The 21,732-nt window shown below is 39.8% G+C and overlaps 1 protein-coding gene across 6 annotated transcripts in view; it reads right to left on the bottom strand.

Moving 5' to 3' along the window:
* The window catches only part of MEIS2 (Meis homeobox 2), a 209,091-nt gene that overhangs the window by 122,708 nt on the left and 64,651 nt on the right, over nt 1-21,732 (bottom strand). For all 6 annotated transcript variants that reach the window (XM_064374835.1, XM_064374832.1, XM_064374831.1 and 3 more), the window contains exon 8: nt 21,068-21,213. In XM_064374835.1, coding sequence (XP_064230905.1) covers nt 21,068-21,213 — 146 coding nt within the window. The remainder of the gene's footprint in view (nt 1-21,067; nt 21,214-21,732) is intronic.

The raw sequence follows: 21,732 nt of genomic DNA on the forward strand, positions 1-21,732 counted from the left end.
ACACACACACACACACACTTCTAAGGCCACTGCTGATCACTGTATCATGCCAGGCTGTTATCGAAATAAACTGCAGTCCTGTTCCAGGGTTGGTCAGGGAGGGCAGATTTGAGGTGGGGGAAGTGTGAGGTGGGAGGCAGGGGGAGCATCTGGGAGCTGTGCAAGAGGAAGATCAGAAAGGCCTGGATGCTCTAGGAGAGGAGGAGCAATGGCACTCATGAATATTCATAGCTAGTCACATCTGTAGCAGGCTTGCTTTCTACCTTTTTTTCCCCCCTGTGCAGTGCAACATAGAGTACCAGTGCAAACAAAAGGAGGGAGTTTTGCAGCTTCACGAGGCTCTAGATTTACTCATGGCGGTGAACTTTCTCCATGCTTTTAAATTCTCCATGTGGATTTTTAAAGTATGTAGTAGGAGATGTGTATATCCTTTCTTTCTATAATGAAAGAAAACCATCCTGTCCCCACATTTATGAAGTGGAAGAAATCACACACTCCCACAACACATGGATGACTCAAAGCCAGTCCTCCTTACCCTCTTCTTTCCCCAACAATTGGTAAAATTACCCAGTATTCTTTGATCCAGGAAAAAACACATTTTGATTTTACTTGAAGAAAAACAAAACGTTATTGATGGGAGGGGGCAGAAACCAAAGTTAGCCAAGTCAGCCAGCTCTTCCCCTCCCTGAAACAACAAAGAATGAATGATAAATTTAGCAGCCTCACGTTCAGTTTTCAAACAACACTGCTGAGATTTATAGCTTCACTGCTCCCATGGCAAACTAAGCTGCACACACAAAGCTATCTGTTTTTGATTTCACTCTGTTTTCTCCAGTTTTTGTTCTTTTTTCTATTTGCAGGGTTTTTTTTTTTTTTTAACTCTACATTTTCTTTTTCCTGGTGTGAGTCGAATATCAAAGGTCGGTGCCGTTGGTAAGCCTCCAGTGTGCAAGAGCCACTCAATAGGATGTTATTAAACCCGCGTCACAACATGGCAGACAGTGATTAATAGCAACTGTATGAACGGTAGCAACTTTAAAAAAAACGTCCCTCCAGCAGCTCGAAAAGGGATCAGTGAAGTAAGAATAAGAAACGTCTGCCAGAACCCAGGGCCCAAGAAGTTCTTAGAGAGTAGAGTACACTGGGATTGTTTGACAGAAAGAAAAAAAGAAATTCCTACTATTATGCATATAATAGGAACTTTCCCCTTTAACTAAGACACTTATACTTAAAACAGCTACACATTAATTTAAAATGAAGTCTGTGTACAGCTTAGGAATCATTTTATTGATGTAATGGTGTCCCCCAAAATAACTAGCAGATGGATTTCCACCCCCTCAATGAAACACTGAAACAAATTGCAGAATTGTCAAAATTGTATCGTGAAGGCACACACTCTATAAAAAGGTTGATTTAAGTGAACTGTAAATTTGCTTCATTGCACAATATTTTTCTAAAATTATAACCGGAAAGTATTCTCTGTTTAATTTTTTAGCATATCCTTTCACAAAACACATCTGCTATGAAGTATTTCTAATTTGTGCTAACTGCTTTTTAACAAACACACACTTGTCACTATGCCATCTAATTTTATTGGGGCAAAAAAGTACATTCCCCTCCACTCTCTTTGTAATGAGAATTTTGACCTGTTTCCGATGACACAAACCAATAGAAAATAATACAATTATTTGAACATCGATACAAGTGACCCATAGGAGGTTAAAAAAGTGAGAAAGAATGAAAACGTAGTCAAACCAGACAGTCAAAGAGAACATGGTAAGGGAGATGAAATGACTGTAATCATGGAGAAGGAATAAACATCTATACAGTGTGTGGGTAGGGATTGGTGGCTCATCCCTATAATTCCTGCACTTTGGGAGGCTGGAGTTAGAGGATCCGCTTGAGCCCAGAGATTCAAGACCAGCCTGGCCAACATAGCAAGACCCTATCTCTACTGAGAATAAAAAATTTTAAAATGATCTGGGTATGGTGGGGCATGCCTGTAGTCCCAGCTACTAGGAAGGCTGAAGTGTGAAGATCGCTTGAGCCTAGAAATGCGGTGAGCTATGATGGTGCCACTGCATTCCAGTCTGGGCAACAGAGCAAGAATGTGTCTCACACAAAAAACTGATTTGATTGTGTCTCATTATTGGGAAGGTAATAAGCAGACTAAAAAAAGAAAAAAACACTAACTAAGAGATGGACCAATCACAGAAGGGAAGGAGGGGAGAATGCACTCCGACTCTGAGTGAAAATGGAGATCACCTAGCAACAGTGCGAGTCCTCTTTTTATTCCTTCATTTATTCCTACCTCACACCCTCTTTTGTGATCCATCAAGAGAAATGGGATTCTATGGTGTTTAGGACAGAAGCAAACCAATGACACCAAAAATTCTGAATTTATTTTACCTTCCAAATCATTAGGGAAATTGAAAAGTATTTGTCCCCTTAAAGGGCCAACACAGTGATGGAGAGCTAACCTCTCCCACTATTTAATGCAGGCAGTGTGGTGAATGCCTGGCCCATCATGATGTCCTTTGTCCATCCTAACAACCCTAGGAGGAAGTATTATCATTATCCCTATTTTACAAAGATAAGAAATGGAGGCTGTTAAAAAGTTACAAAACTTACACAAGGCAGCTCAGCTAATGTAAGATATTGAAGCTCCATCCAAGGTTTCGGTCACTCTATGATCACTACATATTTTCTTTATATTTGGAATAAAAAATCCACATGCTCAAAATATTTTACATGTTAATCTTCATGGAATTATAGAGAGCAATGAGAAACAATCACTGGACCTTGCCTGCATCTAAATGATCTGAGGAATGTATCTTCACAGCATAGGGCCTTGGGCAGGTGCTTCAGAAGACGGGGAAATGTGGCTATCTAGCCAATAAGACCGACATCATCTCATTAATGTTTTAGATTTATTATACTGTGCAACCTCAGTCTATCAGGCTTATGACATAAAATTTTCAAAGTAGTGTTTGTTTTTGTGGAAAATGCAAATTAGTATCTATACATGCAAAACAAATTATTTCATTTACACAACTGAGCTATGAGAACAAAAATTATACTTGTGTAGGCTGATTTGGAGTCAAAGTATTAGAGGCAATGAATTTTATTACTAGAATTTAGACTTCTTGAAATATCTAAGAATCAAAGTAGATTTTTAATCGTTCATTCATAAACAAGCAAATCAATAAAAAAAATTCCCTTATAACTTATTAGTACAACAGAAGAAACTCATGTCATCAAGATGGAAAAATGATTATAATTTGATATCTCCACTAATGGCAGGGGCAAGGCACACGTCATACAAAACTTCCACTTAACCTCTCCTTCTCTCCTTAAAAACAGGCCATGGAACGGAGAAGTCTGGAGTGCTGTGGCCCCATCGCTAATGGTTAAACATACTCTGGGTAATGACAGTCCCAAATATCACTCAGCAGGCCAGGTCGGTCACTGATGGTCCCACACTACATTAACTCCAGCTTCAAGCCAAGAGGACTATTCCCAGACCACCCACAGCTATAATTTATGTCATGGGGCGAGGATTGGAATGAGAAGAGAAAAAGTAATTATTGAGTACCAACCTTGTTGAAGTGGGATAGACTGTTTTACATATTCTGTTTTATTCCGTTCCCTCCCACCCTGATAATCTTACCCATTTTACAGATGAAGAGTTAAAGATGTTAAATAACTCATCCAAATAAAAAGCACTAGTAGTTAGCCTCCTGTGAATCAAACCAAAGTCAATCTGAACACGAGTACTGCATGAGCTAACATCTTCCACCATTCTGTTTCATCCCTTCTGTAATAGAAGCATAAGGACTGAAGGTCACAGGGCAAGTCACTGTCAAAACTTTGATACTTTTACATCCTTTTTGTCTACCACCCCTATGCTTTCTCATTCATCTTCACCAAGCTATATCAATGGAATATGCATTATATCTGTAGTGCACAGATGACAATTTAAATGAGTATTTGAGAGTAGTATTTTGTTACAGAATCACAATGACACCATGTCTTCAATTAAATTGCAAAGCATTCAGGAACTTGAAGTAAATGACTCTCTGGATCACTCATGGGGATAAATTTAGAGCCCCAAAGAGAAAGCAAAATATCTGGTTTGTGCACATGCATATGGCCTGTAGAGAGTAGGGAGAGCGCAGTGTGGAGAGGCAGAGAGCTGCTCACAGTGAAGCACAGGGCCAACAGCAGGCCCTGGTCTTAGGTGCTGCCAGGTTCATTCCAACTGCTTGCAGTGTGGATTTCAAATATAATCCAAACAGAAGTGACAAAATCCAAAACCACAGGAGCAAACACTGGCTTTCAAGTGCTGTGGGAACAGAGACATTTGTTTAAGTAACCACTGTTTTAAAATTGCATACATAGTAACACCAAAATAAACAGCTTGCGATGCTGTTTATTTTAAGATACACAATAGTAATGTAAAGTGTGGCATGCCCCAGATCCGGGGAGCCCGAACATAATTTACAGTTGTAGAGAGCCCTACGAGGACTCAGCTACACACCAGGACTGTCTACTTCCTGATTAGATAACAGCGGAGGTCAGAAGGCTTTGCTTTTTGTGCAGCAAAGAGCCAACAAGCCACCACAAAGACCCTGCTCCTCCTGCTCGCTGTGAATTATGAATCGGGTCCTGTGGAGAGCGGGGTTTGCCAAGTCTCCTCTACAAAGCGTGTATTAATCACAGGTCCTGAGGAGGGGTCAAGAGCACAGTCTGACAAACCGGGAAATGAGTCTCGTCTGCTGACCTCGCTTCCCTCAGTCCTTCCCCTCCCTGATCTAAAAACCAACCGAAGAAGGAAAAGAAAGAGAGGAAAAAAATCCTGAAAATACACAAGCTGGTTGGGCGCCGAAGCATATGTAAAACTGAACTCTAAGGAAAAGCAGCTAGATCAAACAAACCTTACACATAATCAAAATAAGAACTCAATTTGTGGTTTATTTTAGCCAACTGAATAGTCCTCCCCATGCCTTCTTTGTTCCTCTTTCCTGCCTCCATCCAGGTGCTTTGAGGAAACATTTGAGGGATCCTTATCTCAGGTTCTCTACTCCAAGATAAGACCGTATTTTAGAGAGCTTTATTACTGCCTGGGTCTAGCAAAGACCTGTAACTCTAACGGCATTACTCTTGGCATTCTGGTCTTTTTGTTTTATCTCACCACATCCTAAATTAACTTGCCTCTTTGCCCTCATCCTCATTGGCTGAGTTATGGAAAAAAAAATCCGAAAAACCTTTGATCTTTTCCATACGTATAATTCCATGACCCTGATTTTTTTTAAAGCTTGCATTTGTTCTAAAATATTGTTAACCTAAAAACCCTCTGCTCTGAACTGAATTAAGTCCTCCCAAATGTTGTGTGTTGAAACCCCAGCCCCCATATGATAGCTATTTGGAGACAGGACTTTTAGGAGGTAATTAAGGTTAAATGAAGTCAGAGGCAAGGTTATGCAGGGACAGGGAGAAGGTGGCTGTCTGCAAACCAGGAGAGAGCCCTCACCCAGAACAACCCTGCTGGCACCTGGCTCCTGGACTTTCCAGCCTCCAGAACTGTGAGAAAAAAATAAATGTCTGTTGTTGAAGCCACCCAGGCTATGGTATTTTGTTATGGCAGCCCTAGCTATTAATATACTCTTCTACTGAAATTATTCCTTTTTCCTCCTTACCAATACCTCTGGAATCAAGGACAAGAGGCTAATCTGTTCTCTCTTTGCTTTCTTCTCTTATTCCTGCTCCCAGCCCCTACCCTAAGACCGTCCAGCCAGCTTTCTCATGAAGTTCACAGCATTTGCTTTCTTTCCTCTCCACCAGTTTTGGGAGAAGAATGTTGACTTTTAAGCCACTCCCACTTTTCCCTATGACATCTGTACATGCTAGAAAGTTGTTCTCCACCCCATGGCTTGCCCCTACTTTTGAAAGCTTCAATATGTATGACAAAAGCCTGTCTAATGTCTTGCCTCTCTCATTTCTAATGTTATCTATCTTTACTTTGTCAGCAGAAAATTCATCAAACAGCGACGTTGCTCCTCTAAGATCGCAAATCTCAAAATGCTCCTTCTCTGTTTCTCTGTTCTCTTTCTTATTCCGCACCTGGACTTGCAAACCCTCAATGGGTTTCCAGTGTTCCAGTGTGTTACCACACTGTATTTCTGCAATAAAGAAATGGTTCTTTATTACAGTAAGATGTACTGTCCTGTATTATCAATGCAATACACATTACATAGAAAATTCCTAATACAAAAAGTAAAACTGTCACCCAGATCTTCCTAAACAAGGATAATCATTCATATGTTCCGTGCATACATCCACATATATTTTCTCTAACAAAATTAAAATTATATCATATATACTGCCTTATCCGTTTTACTTTGCCTAGTAAAACATTGAGATTCCCCCTTATCTCAAAATATTTCTGAAAGTAATTTTTAATAGTTACATAGTAGTCCATAACACTCTATGACAATCCATATCTCCTACATACGGGAATAGAGGTGATTTTCAAATTTTTATTATAGTAAATATATTTATACACAATTTTGCATAATTTTTGTGTACTTGTAAATTATTTTTTCATGACAAACTCCTAGAAATGGAATTACTAGATCAAAGGATGAGAACATTTTTAGTTGCTTTTTTTTTAAATACATATTACTAGTTTAAATTCCAGAAAGACAATGTTAATTTTTACAGTCATTATTAAGTTAGATATTTCCTTCTACCCTGGACAGTGCCAGACATCATAATTTTCTATTCTTAGTTTCTACCAAATAAAAGTTTATTTGTTGTGGATTTTTAAATTTATTTGGTTACTAATAACATTGAACTCTTTTTTTTTTTTTTTGAGACAAGGTCTCACTCTGTCACTCAGCCTAGAGTGCAGTGGTGTGATCACAGATCACTGGGTTCAAATGATCCTCCCACTTTGGCCTCACAAGTAGCTGGAACTAACGGTGCACACCAGCACACCCGGCTAATTTATTTATTTTTATTTTTTTGTAGAGATGGGCTATCACTATGTTTCCCAGGCTGGTCTTGAACTCCTGAACTCAAGAGATCTTCCCACCTCAGTCTCCCAAAGTGCCGGGATTACAGGCATGAGTCACCACACCAGGCCAACACTGAATATTTTTAAAATGCTTACTAGTCATTTGTATTTCTGCTTTTGTGAATAGATCTATTCATCTTTTGACTTTTTATTCACTTCATTTTTTTCTTATTGATTTGTACAATGCTTTATTTGTTAGGGACACTAATCCTTTGCCTGTTATTAATGTTACATATTTTTGCTAGCTTAATGTTTTCCCTTATTTTGTATATGGTGTTTCCTTGGTATTCAAAAGCTCTTAATTTTCATATGTATGTAATTTAATCTATCACAGTTTTTCTTTATAATTCCTTTGCTTTTACTCTCAAAACATTTCATTAAACAAATGAAAGAGAAACAGTTATATCTACTTCAAAAACTCTTAAATGTATAACATATTTTGATGAAGACTACTGATTTTTTTTTCTCAACTGACTTGAAGTGATGCCTTTAAAATTAGTAAATTTCTTTCTATATTTGGGTTGATTTGTGAATTCTTATCTTATTCAGATGATCATCGTGCCTACCGTGTTAGCCAATGCCACATCATGTAGCTTTATAATACATTTGAGTAATTCCCAGTGCACGAACTCCCTCATTTTTCTTTTCCAAAAATATCTTGACTTTTCTCAGTTGTTTTCTTATTCACATGAACTGTAGGATTATTTTTCTGTCCCAGGAAAGACTATCTCACTGGAAGTTTTACTTACTGGTCTGTCATTTCAAAAACTGCTCTAACACCTTCCCTCTCCTCCCGTTGTTGGTCCCAGCCTTAGGTTTTTCCTGTTGTCTGCTTTAGTCCCTCTTGCTCTTCGCTTCTGAGCACTGTCTGAGAAAGGATGAAATGATATGGACAGAGTCCATTCAGCCTGGTCCTCCTTGCTCCAAGGATGAGCTTCTGTGTCTTCCTAATTTACCTTCCTTCACCCTCTCCACAGTTCCTACTCATCAGTAGAGAGAAGCTTTTTCCTGAACTCTCTTAGCTTTCTTCCTATCTTTACAAAATATGTCTGTTTCTCTGTACCTTCCCAGGCGTGCCTTGGCCCCCATCTTTACTGGCCTCCTGTTCTTTTCTTTTCTTTTTCTTTTTTTGAGATGGAGATTTGCTCTGTTGCCCAGGCTGGAGTGCAGTGGTGCTCAGCTCACTGCAACCTCCGCCTCCAGGGTTCAAGCAATTCTCCTGCCTCAGTATCATGATTAGCTGGGATTACCGGCACCCAGCTAATTTTTGTATTTTTAGTAGAGACAGGGGTTTCACCTTGTTGGCCGGGCTGCTCTCAAACTCCTGACCTCAGGTGATCCACCTGCCTCAGCCTCCCAGAGTGCTGGGATTACAGGCGTGAGCCACTGCGCCTGATCTTTCTACAGAGTCCACTTCCTCTACTTTGAAACTCCTTCCCTTTTCACATGATCTGATTATGCTCCTACTGGTCTAATGTCTTTATCTCTGCTCTCTACTTTCTTTCTTTACCTCTTTACATATAGTCTTCAAAAGGACTCTAACCCCTTGCTCTCTCTGCACTGTCTCTTTTTTAACCTTTATTCAGTGCCATGGTTTCAAGTATTACTTCTACAAAGATTAGCTCCAACTCTCAAATTATAGTGCCACCATTTCCAACTTCCACAGAAGTTCTCCCACCTGAATATCTGGCTGATGGGTCTAAACCTAAGTCCTCAACATACCTTGAGAATCTTTGCTCACTCTTCTCCCATGTATATTCTATGCTTCAGCCTAACTAAGCTGTAACATCTGCAATCTCTCTATGTAGAGTCAAAGAAAACCTGATTAAGGATCCAGATTGAAACTGTCTTCAGGGGGAAAAAAAATCCCACTCATCTCTTGCTGCAATGAGACAATTCTGTGTCTAGTATGGGACTTTACCTTCCTTGGAATGGGCCTATGAGATTGCCATTTAGAGACATAAAACCATTCTTCGCTACCAGCTTGACCAGGATAAAAAATGGCACGCTGATGGACCAGTCAATTCTCAAGATGAAGAGTTTAGGGACAAAGAACAAGGATACCCAAACCCCCAACAAGTTTGTTCCAAAGCTGTAATAACACAAGTGACAATACATTTATTATGAAGTTAGTTTGCAGTCTTCCAATTCTTTCTCTTAAGTTTGAGTATACAAATTCCAAAAGTTACTTTGACTCATGCTGCCACATGTGAATGGTCTGTCAGGTCTTTTGCCTTTCCCTGGTACATGGTAGGATTTGATCCCCATTCCAGACTTAGGGCAAAAGAAATGAGTGCAATACTTGTCTTTGAAGAGTGTTTCACCCACATCCAAGTTCAGGTTTCATGGAGCTAAGACAGAGCAAACTATTTCAACGGATTATATGAAAACATTAATAGACACCATTTTACACTTGCACAGCATTTTGTCCTTTTCAAAGGCTATTTCTAATCTTAGCTAACCCTCAAAACAATGTGAGAAAATGAGCACTCAGATAAATTAAATAACTTGCCCAAAATAATACAGAGAGCAAAAGGCTGTGCTAAGACTACGACACTGGTCAAGTCTTCAGTTTGGTCCAAACTCCACTGCTTCAGGTATATAACCTTTTAACGGTAGAGATTTCTTTCACTGTGTCCCGAAATGTTTGTTTTTATCAGCACAAAGAGTTAACAGATTATCCTCACTATCTAAAGGTAGGAAAGCCACATTTTTAAAAATGAATTACAGACTTATCTAGTGTCTGCTCTGACCATAGAGTCATGCAATTTTAAGCACACCTCTTTTTACATAACTGATTATATATACATTTTAAATACGCATGGGGGTATTTGGAATAGCCATGGACAAAAGGTACAAGTACATAGGACCAAAGATCATTAAATCATTTTTCTGACAAACTTGCTCTGTAAAAAAAAACGAAGAGAAAAAAAGAAAAAGAAATGAAAAGAAAATATTCAAAAATTTTAGAGGATTTCCAGACTGGCAACAAAGGTCATATTAAAAAATAATGCCTTTTCACATGATCATATTTAATTATCCTTAAGTGTTTTACTAGAAAATATAAAACCCGCAGGACTAAGCTCTAAGAGGGGTTTTTATCAAAGTGCCATCAGGTAATCCATGAGATTTTGCTACACAGCTCTAAATTTATAGCTTCCCAGAAACTAACACAAAACCTGAGCCTGTAATTGACTATTAATGACCCCATGTTCCCATGCTTTCCTACTACTTTTTTAAAACACTGTGAGGAAGGGTTTAAAACAAGCATAGCAACCCATGAGCTGCCTGCAGGTATCTTGAAACACTGAAATGGAACCTGTAACTTTTCACCATGGGGAAAAAAATAAGGTTGCTTTACAGAGAGTTCCAATGTTTCACCAAACCTACAGGGAATAATCCAGCATTCATCTTTTCTATTGATAAAAGCCTTTTTCTTTTTAAAAGACTAGTGTAGCACCACCCCAGTACACTTGGGTTGTTTTTTGTCAGCATATGATGGGATCGCACCATGTATTCTGGATAAGGAGAAAGCCATTTCCCAATTGTCATGTGGCCTGAGTCATGGCAATATACTTTTCTAAATTATTATAGAATTAAAAAATATTTCCAAGACAAAATTAATTCTGGAATGTTTGTGATTGCAGGAGAATGATGCAAAAAGTAAAATCTAGACAGTTATATTATAATGTGATAAGAGAAGTATTTAAATTAACAGCAGCAGCAAGATTTGGTGCAGGGATTAACAAGAGGATATCTTCATTATCTGGCTGGCTATGTCAGGCAAATCAGGCATCAGCAAATTTGGTGGGGGGAGAGTGGTGGCTGGAAGGGAACTAATTAGTGGCCCATGTTAATTTTCTATAATGCTAAGAATAACTAGATAATAACATTCTCTTCATTTCTTGTCATCGCAGCATCCCATGACAATATCTCTTGAGTTGTATTTCTTTTTGTGTGGACAATCAAGTCAGATTCAACAAATATTCATGTTACCTATTATAACCAAGAAGTAAAACTATAGTTTAAGAAAAATTATCTGCCATTATATTGTGACTTGACAACTTATCCACTATTAGATAAAAACAACTTAAATTAGTTCTGGCAGATTTGGGATTTGGCAGTTCAGAATATGAATAGCAAATGTAAAAAGCATGAAAATGGCATTACTATTATGTTTTAAGAGGATAATACACCTTTAAAGGGTGCCAGTGATTATTCTGCATACCGTAAACAACTGCTGCCAATCAATTTGGAAAGTGGCACACAGCACATAAATGTAATAAGGCAAATTCCATTCAACCCACCTAATGCTTCCTACCCAAGTCACTGTTTCTTAACCGGAGAAATGGGGCTGGATATCATCTTTACACTTCATAATCTGTTCCAAATTGCAAAAACAGAGTACAGCCTGGAGAAGGCAGGACATTTCTAGGAGTCCTCTGAAATCTGTGCAGTAACACTCTCTATAATCGAAATTAGTCTTGAATGTTAAGGTCATCTTCTGACCCTGTCCTGCAGCACAGCTGAGGGACAGTCAGTATTCTCAAAACCCAGTCAACTTAGCCTATAATTCCCAATCATGCCACTTCTCCATGGAATATACTTGCAAACTGTGGTCATGTGGAATGAAGAAATGGAAATTTTCTCTATGATCCGAACGAATATTCAGGGATTTCACTAAATAGCATTTAATGGCACTCTCTTCTTGGAGTTTTTAAATAGCTGAATATTCATTATGCACATGCCTTCTATGTTCCTTTATTCAAGGGTCTTCAATTTCCCATCTCCTTGAATTCTTTAACATATTTTTAAACAATTACACTACGAGTGATATTTTATGAAATCAGGTGCTAAACTTTGAGCTAATAATTATTTTGGTTTCTTTTTGATGGTAATTTAATAAGCCTTTCATTCTTCAATCTTTTCATTCAATTCCTTTTTTTTAAGTAGACTATATTTATTAGATCAGTTTTAGGTTTACAGCAAAACTGAGAAGAAGGGACAGAGATTTCCCATAAATCCCTGGGCCCCCACATGTGTAGCCTCTGTCTTATCAACACCCTCTACCAGAGTACTACATTTGTTACAACGATGAACCTACATTGACACATCATCATCACCCAGAGTCCATAGTTTCCATTAGAGTTCACTCTTGGTGTTGTACATTCTATGGGTTTGGACAAATGCATAATGACACATATCCACCATTATAGTATCATCCAGAGTAGTTTTGCTGCCCTAAAAACTCTGTGTTCTGCCTATCAATTACCTATTTTTAAAATGTGTCTGTCAGTTAGTAGCTCATAATCTGGGAGGTAAGTTTCTCAGTCTATCTCAGGTGAACCTCTTTTGAAACAGGATTGTCTAATGTACTTTGAAATGTCTTGCTGTATCCTAAAATGCTTTTGCATTGAGAAGACTATGCATTTTATTACCCCCTGAAAAGCCATTGCACCACCACTGTACCAGTGACTTTACCTCAATGTCACTCAGAACCATGTGAACAAAGGCTGCTGAATCCCAAACACATCAGTCTTTCCATGCAGAAGGCCTCAAAATCCAGTTCAAAACACCAAGTTGGGACTACAAGTAAAAGGTTATGACATAGCAATATGCAATTGTTTCCCCCTCAAGAGAGACAAAGTAAATTCAGACGCAATTTTCTCTCTTCTAGAGGAGCTTCTAGGATTCAACACAACATTAAATTTTTGGCCTGTCTCTTTAATTTGAGAAATTGTAAAAACGACAACAGATGGCACACAGAATTGACTTATGTCCTCTATTCTTTACTGAAGAAGGGAGTGCAGAGAAACTTTGATAAAGGCAGAAGCTCAGTAGGCAGGTCACTATTAAAATTATCTGGTGGCCCTTTGGACAGCTACCATCAGAACACTCAGGCTTTCGTTTTTAGACATTCTTTAAAACTAACCAGTGATGTTGTAGGTTGCCACTGGTGATCACAGCCCCAACGCTCAGCACCCTCCCATCCCAATAAGGACATGATGGATGTGCCATTAGCTCTGAACCTCAGCAACCTCTGAAATTACCCTTCTGCCCACCCCCAACTCCCATCCCCACCCCTCAAAATCATTATGAAATAGGAAGAACACTCAAGCTTACACTTAATTGGAAACATTGCAAAAGAAGAGGAATGCTTAGGACAGCATGTCCACGGGAAAATAAATCACCCAGCATTGTTATTTAATGCATTGTGACATCATTTCCTGAAATTAAACAGAGATGACACCAGTTCAGACAATCTCTAGTATAAGATTCCATTCAAATAATTCACAGATGTTTTCTCCTGGCAAGCAGGAAAACAATGCAAAGGCTAAGGCTAGGGGTGGCCCCACTACGCTGCATGTTTGTGGGAAGCTGTCTCTGCTGGTGCTTTTAGCTGTGTGTTCTGCATGTGCATTTCCACGTAAGTCTTTCTTATGAGCCTCACTTGTATGCATGCGAACAACGGCATCTCTGAACATGAGAAAAACCATCTCTTACTGTATAACTAAGGTCAACATTTCCTATTTGATATTAATTTGGCTCATAGCTATTTGTATTATGTAGACCGTCTCAGAATCATGAAGGCACTAATTTCCAAGCAGAAATAACTAGTGTCCATGAAATACTGATTCAATTAACCATTCAAGATGTCTTAAAAGATGTCTAATGATAGATATTATCACAGTGTCTCCAGGGATACATTTGTGGAAATGGACAAGTGGAGAAAATGGGGCTAGAGGATGAACGAGGTGGGTAGCTCTCTCTCTCTAACCCTTGGTGACTACATAAGATCTGAGAGGCCTCAAGCAGCTGGAAAGCCAAGCACACAACCAGAAGACCAGAACACCTGATGTTTGTGCAGCACATTACACTTTACAAATTGACTACCTCACTGGAGCCACACAGCAACTCAATCAGCTAAGTAGGACAGATAACTTACTTTTTTCATTTTGATGGTAAGAAATAGGTTCAGAGAGGTTGAATATCACAGAGTTTGCACCTAAGGCTTGTAAGTTCACAGTTGGTGACCCCTTTTTTAAAAGCCATGATTTTTAAAAGCCATTATCATGGCTGAGTGCACTGGCTGGCACCTATAACCCCAGCACTTTGGGAGGCTGAGGTGGGAAGATCACTTGAGGCTGAGAGTTCAAGACCAGCCTGGGCAACATAGTGAGATACCATCTCTACAATCAATCAATCAATAATTCAATAAAAAAAATAAAAACTATAAAATGCTGTCTTGCAGAGAGCCCAGATTTTCACCCTCTAAGGAAGATAGTAACTCTATATTCTGTTTATATCCTGGAAGACAAATGGTGAAAGAGAGCATTCCGTCCCAAAAGTAGCACCATTGGAGACATTCTGAACTACTCCATAGACCTTTGCTTCTCCACCATCCACCCCATCCCGGAAGGCTCACTAGGACACTGGCTTTCACTGACACCGGGACTCTCTGATGCTATCACCTAGCATCAACAAGCAGCCACCGAATGTTAATATGGCTTTCAGAAGGCAGAATGTAGACCATGTTCTCTCCTGCTGAGGGGTATTTGTCTCCTACTGAGGGATATTGCATTTTTTTTTTTCAGGCTGGAGTGCAGTGGCACCATCTCCACTCATGTAACCTCTGCCTCTGAGGCTCAAGCAATTCTTGTGCCTCAGCCTCCCCAGTAGCTGGGACTAGAGGCATGTGCCAACATGCCTGGCTATTTTTTGCATTTTTAGTAGAGATGAGGTTTCATCATGTTGCTCAGGCTGGTCTTGAACTCCTGGCCTCAAGCAATTCACCCGCCTGGGCCTCCCAAAGTGCTAGGATTACAGGTGTGAGCCACTGCCCCCAGCCTGGTTTTTTTTTTTTTTTTTTTTTTTTGAGACAGGGTCTCACTTTGTCACCCAGCCTGGAATGCAGTGCCACGATCACGGCTCCATGAAGGCTTTAACTCCTGGGCTCAAGTGATCCTACCACCTCATCCTTCCAAGCAGCCAGGACCACAGGCATGCACCACTGTGCCCAGCCAATTAGAAAAAAAAGACTGTAGAGATGAGGTCTTGCTATGTTGCCCAGGCTGGTCTCAAACTCCTGAGCTTCAGGCATTCCTCCCACCTCAGCCTCCCAAAGTGTTGGGATTACAGGCATAAGTCACTGCACCAGCCATATTTGGGATTTGTTTGGCAAAACCTGCTCTCTCTATCTCTACAATCCCAGGAACAAATCTAGTAACTTTAGATGCCCAGGTCCATTGGTCAAAGCCTTCTGCTAACCATTTAACTAGATTAAAATAAGAATTATAGTTACTTAATATTATGTACTTATTATAAGAACCAGGCACAGGGCTGAGTAGTTTATATTATTTCATTTAATCCTTAAAATAACCCTACTAGGTGGAACTAGAATTATTCTTATTCTACAGATATGAAAAATGAGCCTCAGAGAGGATAATGGCTCAAGATAAAAAATCTACTGTGCTGTAGATTCCAGGCCCTCTGCTCTTAACCTCAACACTGGACTGCCTAATTTAAGAAGGAAGCCATCTGGATCTGCACAAGATAAAAACTAGTCAAAGGGCAAAATAGTCTAAGTCTTTCTGTTTCTCTCTCTCTTTCTCCCTCTCTCTCTTCCCGTGTGAGTGTGTGTGTGCGGACATTACAATAACCAATTTAGCATTACTAAGTTTACTGTCACATGGTCTTGATGAACTCCCTGGAGAAGAGAGATAGGTTTCTCTAACATAACGTGGAATTGTGTTTACTCATAACTTGGGTGCACTGTCTCTGTAGGATGATATCTTTTAAAACACATTTTTATTACCAAACCCAGGCCTTTATACAATCCCGTAAGACAGATTCTAATAGGCAAGCAGTAAAATGAGTAAACACCTGAGAGGTGGGCTTCATTCCTCTCCCCAATCCCTGAAGATGTGAAGAGGGGACAAAGCATTTTGTCATGAACAAAAGGCAGAGGCTTTAGAATCTGCAGTTTCAGGATGGCTGTATACATAGTATTATATCATCTTTTTTTTTTTTTTTTTTTTGAGATAGGGTTTCATTCTGTCTCTTAGGCTGGAGGGCAGTGGTTCCATCCTAGCTCACTGCAGCCTCAAACTCCTGGGCTCAAATAATCCTCCCACCTTGGCCTTCTGAGTAGCGGGGACCACAGGCATGTGTGAGACCATACCAGCTAAATTTTGATTGTTTTGTAGAGATGGGATCTCATTATGTTGCCCAGGCTGGTGTCAAACTCTGGGCCCCAAGCGATCCTCCCACCTCGGCTTATATCGCTTTTAAAAGTAAAACTTGCTTCTGATATTGTAACACACATCTTTGAAAGAAGTCCCACATCTCCTAAGTGTGAGCTTTATCCCTATGTTTTCAAATACGAAGACCTTTAGCCAGAAACCGGTATGAGCAAGTGGTGTCTTTGTGTGTGAGCACTTCCTGTTTCTATTCCATGATCAAATATATTATTTGTAGCACAAGTGGAGGAGCTCTTGAAGGTGGCAAGTGGAGGTGCCCGAGGGCCTAATTGAGCACACTAAGGGCTTCTTGGCGTGGAGGAGTTTTTCAGGGTTATGAATAAACTGTCAGCCTGGGTATTATTGCTTGCTGCTTCTTTCTTCAGCTTTGAAGTCAAATAAAAACAGTTGTAATGGCAGGTTTACTTTTATGATAACATAATCTCCATGTGTTCGCAAAATAAATGTACTTCTGTAGGAGTTCCCTAAGTTTTTGTCTGTTTGTTTGTTTGTTTTGCCACTAAGTACTTTCCAGCAAAGGCACACCCATTTCCAAGAGATTCTTCAATCTTCACTGGATTTCTTAGCTTGAGGAGTTAGGCAGAACCATCCACCAACGGAAGAAGGTAATGGTATACACAACGTTTTCGCTAGTGGATTTTCTAAAAATATGTATACATAGATTTATTTTGTTAAAATTTCTATGAGTTTTTAAAGAGGGGATTTTTCTAAGGGACATTTTGAAAATAGGTAGTTAGAAACTAAAAACTTGAGGCTAATTATTAATATTTAGCTCCAGATTCAGCAAATTCAAAGTGCTTAATTCTGACTATGGAAACTGTTTATCAAATAACCTGATTTCCTAAATGCCACTTTAGACTCTGTTGAAATATTTTCCTTGGTGTAATCAATTAGTGCAAGTTTGTAACCTTTTCCCCTAAAGTTGGTGGTGCGTAGGAATTTGAGAGGCTGTTTTAACTGTTACAGTCGTAGCGGAACTTGTTCTTCCAAGAAAACTGAGGGTGAATGATTTTTGTCATATTGAGACTAAGACTTAACAATTGCTACAGTTGGTCTTTGTTGAGGCAGGTTTTTTTCCACCTCTGGGCCTTTTGAGGTATTCAGAATAGGTGACAATAGCTTGCAGTTGAGAACATATGTAGAAAGACCCCTGTGGCTTATTGGGAAAAGTTGCTCCACGCTGGTTGGGTGTTTGGAAAAAAAAAATACAACCAGAGTTCTTTTATGTTCTGCTAGTTAATGAATGCATGAATGTCAAAATGGGCCAATGGCCCATTCAGGGGGCAAAGCCTTAGCAGCCCCCTTCTTTAAGAACACATCCTGAGATGCAAAATACATTTGCTTAACAAATTAAAATAATGAGATAATTCAATTAGCTTCTTTTTTGAAAAAAGAAAGAAAAAAGGGTACATCGGGGATTATTGTAATACAAGAACAGGTCACACTGCACAAAAGGGAACAAACCGGTTTCAAATCATGTTAAAGAGACTAATAATGGAGGAATGCACATTGAATCATGCACTTGTAAAGAAATTTACATGAAATAATAATTTAGACTACATCTATTTTCAGTGAGCCAGAGCCAACATTTCACTTTGAAAGTTGAAATTAATTAAATGACAGAAAAATATAGTGGGGCATCTCTAGTTCCAAGGACTTCCTCATGCCTGTTAGTGCATGTAAGAAAAGAAATCTAAATTAACATGTCGCTAGTTAGGGGTCTCTATTCTTGGTTTCTGAGCTCAGAATTATAGCTGAGTAAATCTTTCAGCTCATTAAAGATTGGAAAGTAAAAGTGTTACAGGACCATCCTCATCAAAGTTACTGAACCTCTTCTCTGCAGTGGGGTGAAGTGTGGATGAAGAAGGAACCACATTTTCAAAGAGCAAGCAGGGAATTTCCTTAAGCTACAAGGGAGGGGCAGAAAAGGCAGGGGAGCAGCACAGAGAGAAAGATGGGAGACAAAGCCAGTGGGAGAAGTAACGAAAGGGGCATGTTGTAAAGAAGGTCAGGAGAGAAATAAAGCACTTAGTGAAAAGCAAAAGCGAAGAGAAAGGGGGAAAAAGTGGAAAGAACGACCCATGAGGCTGGGACAGGGCATTGCTCTGACTAAATGTCCTTGAGCAGAACTGAAACCTAGGAACATGGGAAAGGAGCTTATCCATCCTGCAACGTGTCCCTCTCATTTGAAAAACAGGGAAACAGAAGGTCCAGGGAACTGAATGGACTTCACTGAGGTTCAGCCAGTAGAGAGCATCACAGAGTATGAAACGCAGACTTTCCAACTCCCCGACCATAGGCTATTTGAGTCCTCTCTCCCCCTCCCCCAGGGAGGACAGGCATTCATTAAAAATTGTAGTTGGACAGAGAATTTTGTACAAAGCCTTGCATACATTCAACTACATGAAAGCATTCTCAAGATGAGTACAAGCTCTTACCATTGGTTCGTAGCACAGCAGAGTTACAACACGCGCCCAGAAATAACCGGCCACCCACAATTCTCAGCCTGTGGCCGTGGTGCATGCTGGGTGCCGTCCTGGGCAGCTGGGTGGGAGATAAGGCATTAAGAGCTCCTGACACTCCCACCTGAGATTCAACTCACAGACTACAGGTGTAAGGTGTTCTCTATTTGGAAAGGTTGGGGTAGCAGGCAGCTTTCAAAACAAGAAAAGAAAACAGCACCTGGCTTCTCCATGTTTCTCCCTTGTGACTCTGAGCATACTGATGGTGAAGACTGTGAGATTTCTATGCAACTGTTAAAGGTGATCATCATTTTGGCAAAGTCATCATAATGTGGAAAAATCACGAAGTTGGGGACTTGGAAGGCTTGGGTCCTTGCCTCAGCTTGACCTTTGGCTAGTCAGTTCCCTTTCTGGATCTCTGTTTCCTCATCTGTAAACACAGCAGCTGCATTCTCTAAGGTTCTACTGTTCTCTGACATTGGTTTTGACGACAGAGAGGTTGAAAACACATGTAGCTGTTTGCGTGGAGAGCAGCTGCTGAAGTCTTTATTTTTGACCAAGAAAGACCAAGCATGAAGGAAGACAGAGGGAAGGAACCAACCAGGTGAGCTGGTCAGGAGAAGGCAGCTGGCCTGTCATCCGCAGCTACGCTGGCTTTCTTAGTTGCTACTCTAACCAAACCAGCCTTCATTTAAAAATGAGAAACCCCTCCCCTCACACTCACTCGACTTCCAAATTAAAAACATTTTACAGGTTAGTAAATCTCCAGCTGAGGTGATGTAGCAAAGAACAGCTGTGAAGTAATTTTGATAATGATGAGAATAATAACCACATGGCAAGGTTCAGGGCTTTGCTGTTGCAGCTTCAGTGCTCCTGAATAGATAAAAGTGATTAAATACTCCTGATTATCCCTGACCAATATGTAATGGATTTACAGCCCTTTCAATTAGTCAGTATTTGCTTAGGACTCATTATTTTGTCTTTGGTTAAGTAATCAGCCCAGAGACCGCGTGTTCTGTCTAATTCCTCTGAGCCGAGTCAGTGCAGGGCCCTGACCTTTGAAATGGCCATAGCTGGAAGGCAAGAATAACCACTACCACTGCAGCCCCGTTGGTTCTCCCAGCTAATCCTGACACCACAAGCCAGATCGATACACCTTAGTTTGCTACTAATGTCCTTACATCAAAATGGCCGATTTAGGAATGTGAATCTATCACTTTTCCCTCCCCACCACTGCTCCACCCCTTGCCCTTTGAAGCTCTGCAAGAAGAGCAGATCAGCAGCCACCACCATAAATAAAAGTGGAACCTTGTCCTGGACCCATGACACTGTAACTAATGTCATTCAGCATGGCAAGGCACAAGTTGGATAATCAAAGAAGACCTTCAGCTTTCAATGTGCTACTCTATTTTTAAGTATTAGCCTAAATAGAATGGCCTGAAAACAATATTATGGCAAGAAGCATCCTCTGAAATTTTTACTGGTTTCCCAGAATTTCCAAATGAACAGTAAAATATGAGCATGCCTAGTTTTTCTGTAAAAGTATATTGTCATTTTTTTTTGTTATGAGAGTAGAGTCAACAGTATGTATCCACACATACAAGGATTGCAAACAGGAAGATAAATTGTGACTTTTAAAATGTTGCACATAGTAAAACCAACAGGGTTAGCTTTTAAGATAATGGACTTAAACAGCTAAAACAAGAATCTTTAATGTCTGCCTTGCAAACAAAGGCATTATAGCACCTATAACCCTTCTGAATTTGTCATATAAATACACGACATATTTGCAAACTGCTTCAACAGTTAAAGCTGCACCTGATACTGTGAGCCTGGACATGCACGTGGCAAGGTGCTTTTTTTTTTTTTTTTTGCCTCCTTGAGGAGATGGCTTTCGTTAATAGTGTAATCAGCAATGTTTATTGATTCGTGAGCTCCTTACAGCCATTTCCCTTGGTTGCTGTTGCGTTACCCAAAGTTGCTCTCATATCTTTTAGCATAAATAACAAATTTACTTATATCTGTGGTTCAGGGTCTTAGACCATTTTGAATAAAGTCCATTCCCGGCTTCTTAAAACAAAAACCTGCTACTTTCTAGAGGGTGCTCTTTGTATGGTAATAGTTGATAAAAACCTCAACTGCCCTGTTAGTCATCAGATTTCAAGAATAAGAAAATAGGCACCTTAATTTAAAAAACAATCTGTATGAAACCATGTAACTTGCTAGCAAAACAAAAACTATTTTTTTTCTCTTTCATCTTGACTTACTGTGAGATGCTGGAAGAGCCATGCTCTCATGATATTTGTTGCTACTTTGGGGAAAATGCCTCTTTTCTTCTGGCGTTTTTTGTCCTTATCCGGATCATCATCATCACCTGTACCAGGTGAAGCTACACTGTTGTCTAAACCATCCCCTAGTAGAAAGAAATAAAAATACATTAGAGAAAACATCGCAAGGGTGCCAACAACAAGTGCAGCTAATGATGAGCTCAGCTAAGCTTGTTGAAAGAAATCCATTAAGCGGGTATATGCTCTTTCATTAAAGTATAATTGGAGACACAAATATGTAAAAGACAAAATTAAACCAGGCCTCTTCAAATGTTAATTTTGTGTGTCTCACACTTGCCCATATCATTAATTCAATTATAATTGTGCACTTGACACAGTGCAGTAGCTCTTTGTCAATTATGGAATCCAATGTGGGAAAACCGCCATCAGAAAACCCATTGGGTGGAAACGCATCCCCATGCCCAGAGTGAACACATACTGTAGGGTAATCAAGTTAAATGTTCTGTAGTCTATATATTCTAGGCTGCCTGCATAGGTGACAGTAACTGTGTCACTGTTCATTGCACATAACGCACTGCCTGCTTAGCCCCTCCTAGAGCTGTCACCTCCTAAGCACGCACATTCGCGCACTTCTCCTATGACCC

The sequence above is a fragment of the Aotus nancymaae genome, unplaced genomic scaffold (genome assembly GCF_030222135.1).
Source record: "Aotus nancymaae isolate 86718 unplaced genomic scaffold, 86718_ANA_hifiasm-v0.15.2.pri h1tg000011l, whole genome shotgun sequence".
NCBI classification, from domain to species: Eukaryota; Metazoa; Chordata; class Mammalia; order Primates; family Aotidae; genus Aotus; species Aotus nancymaae.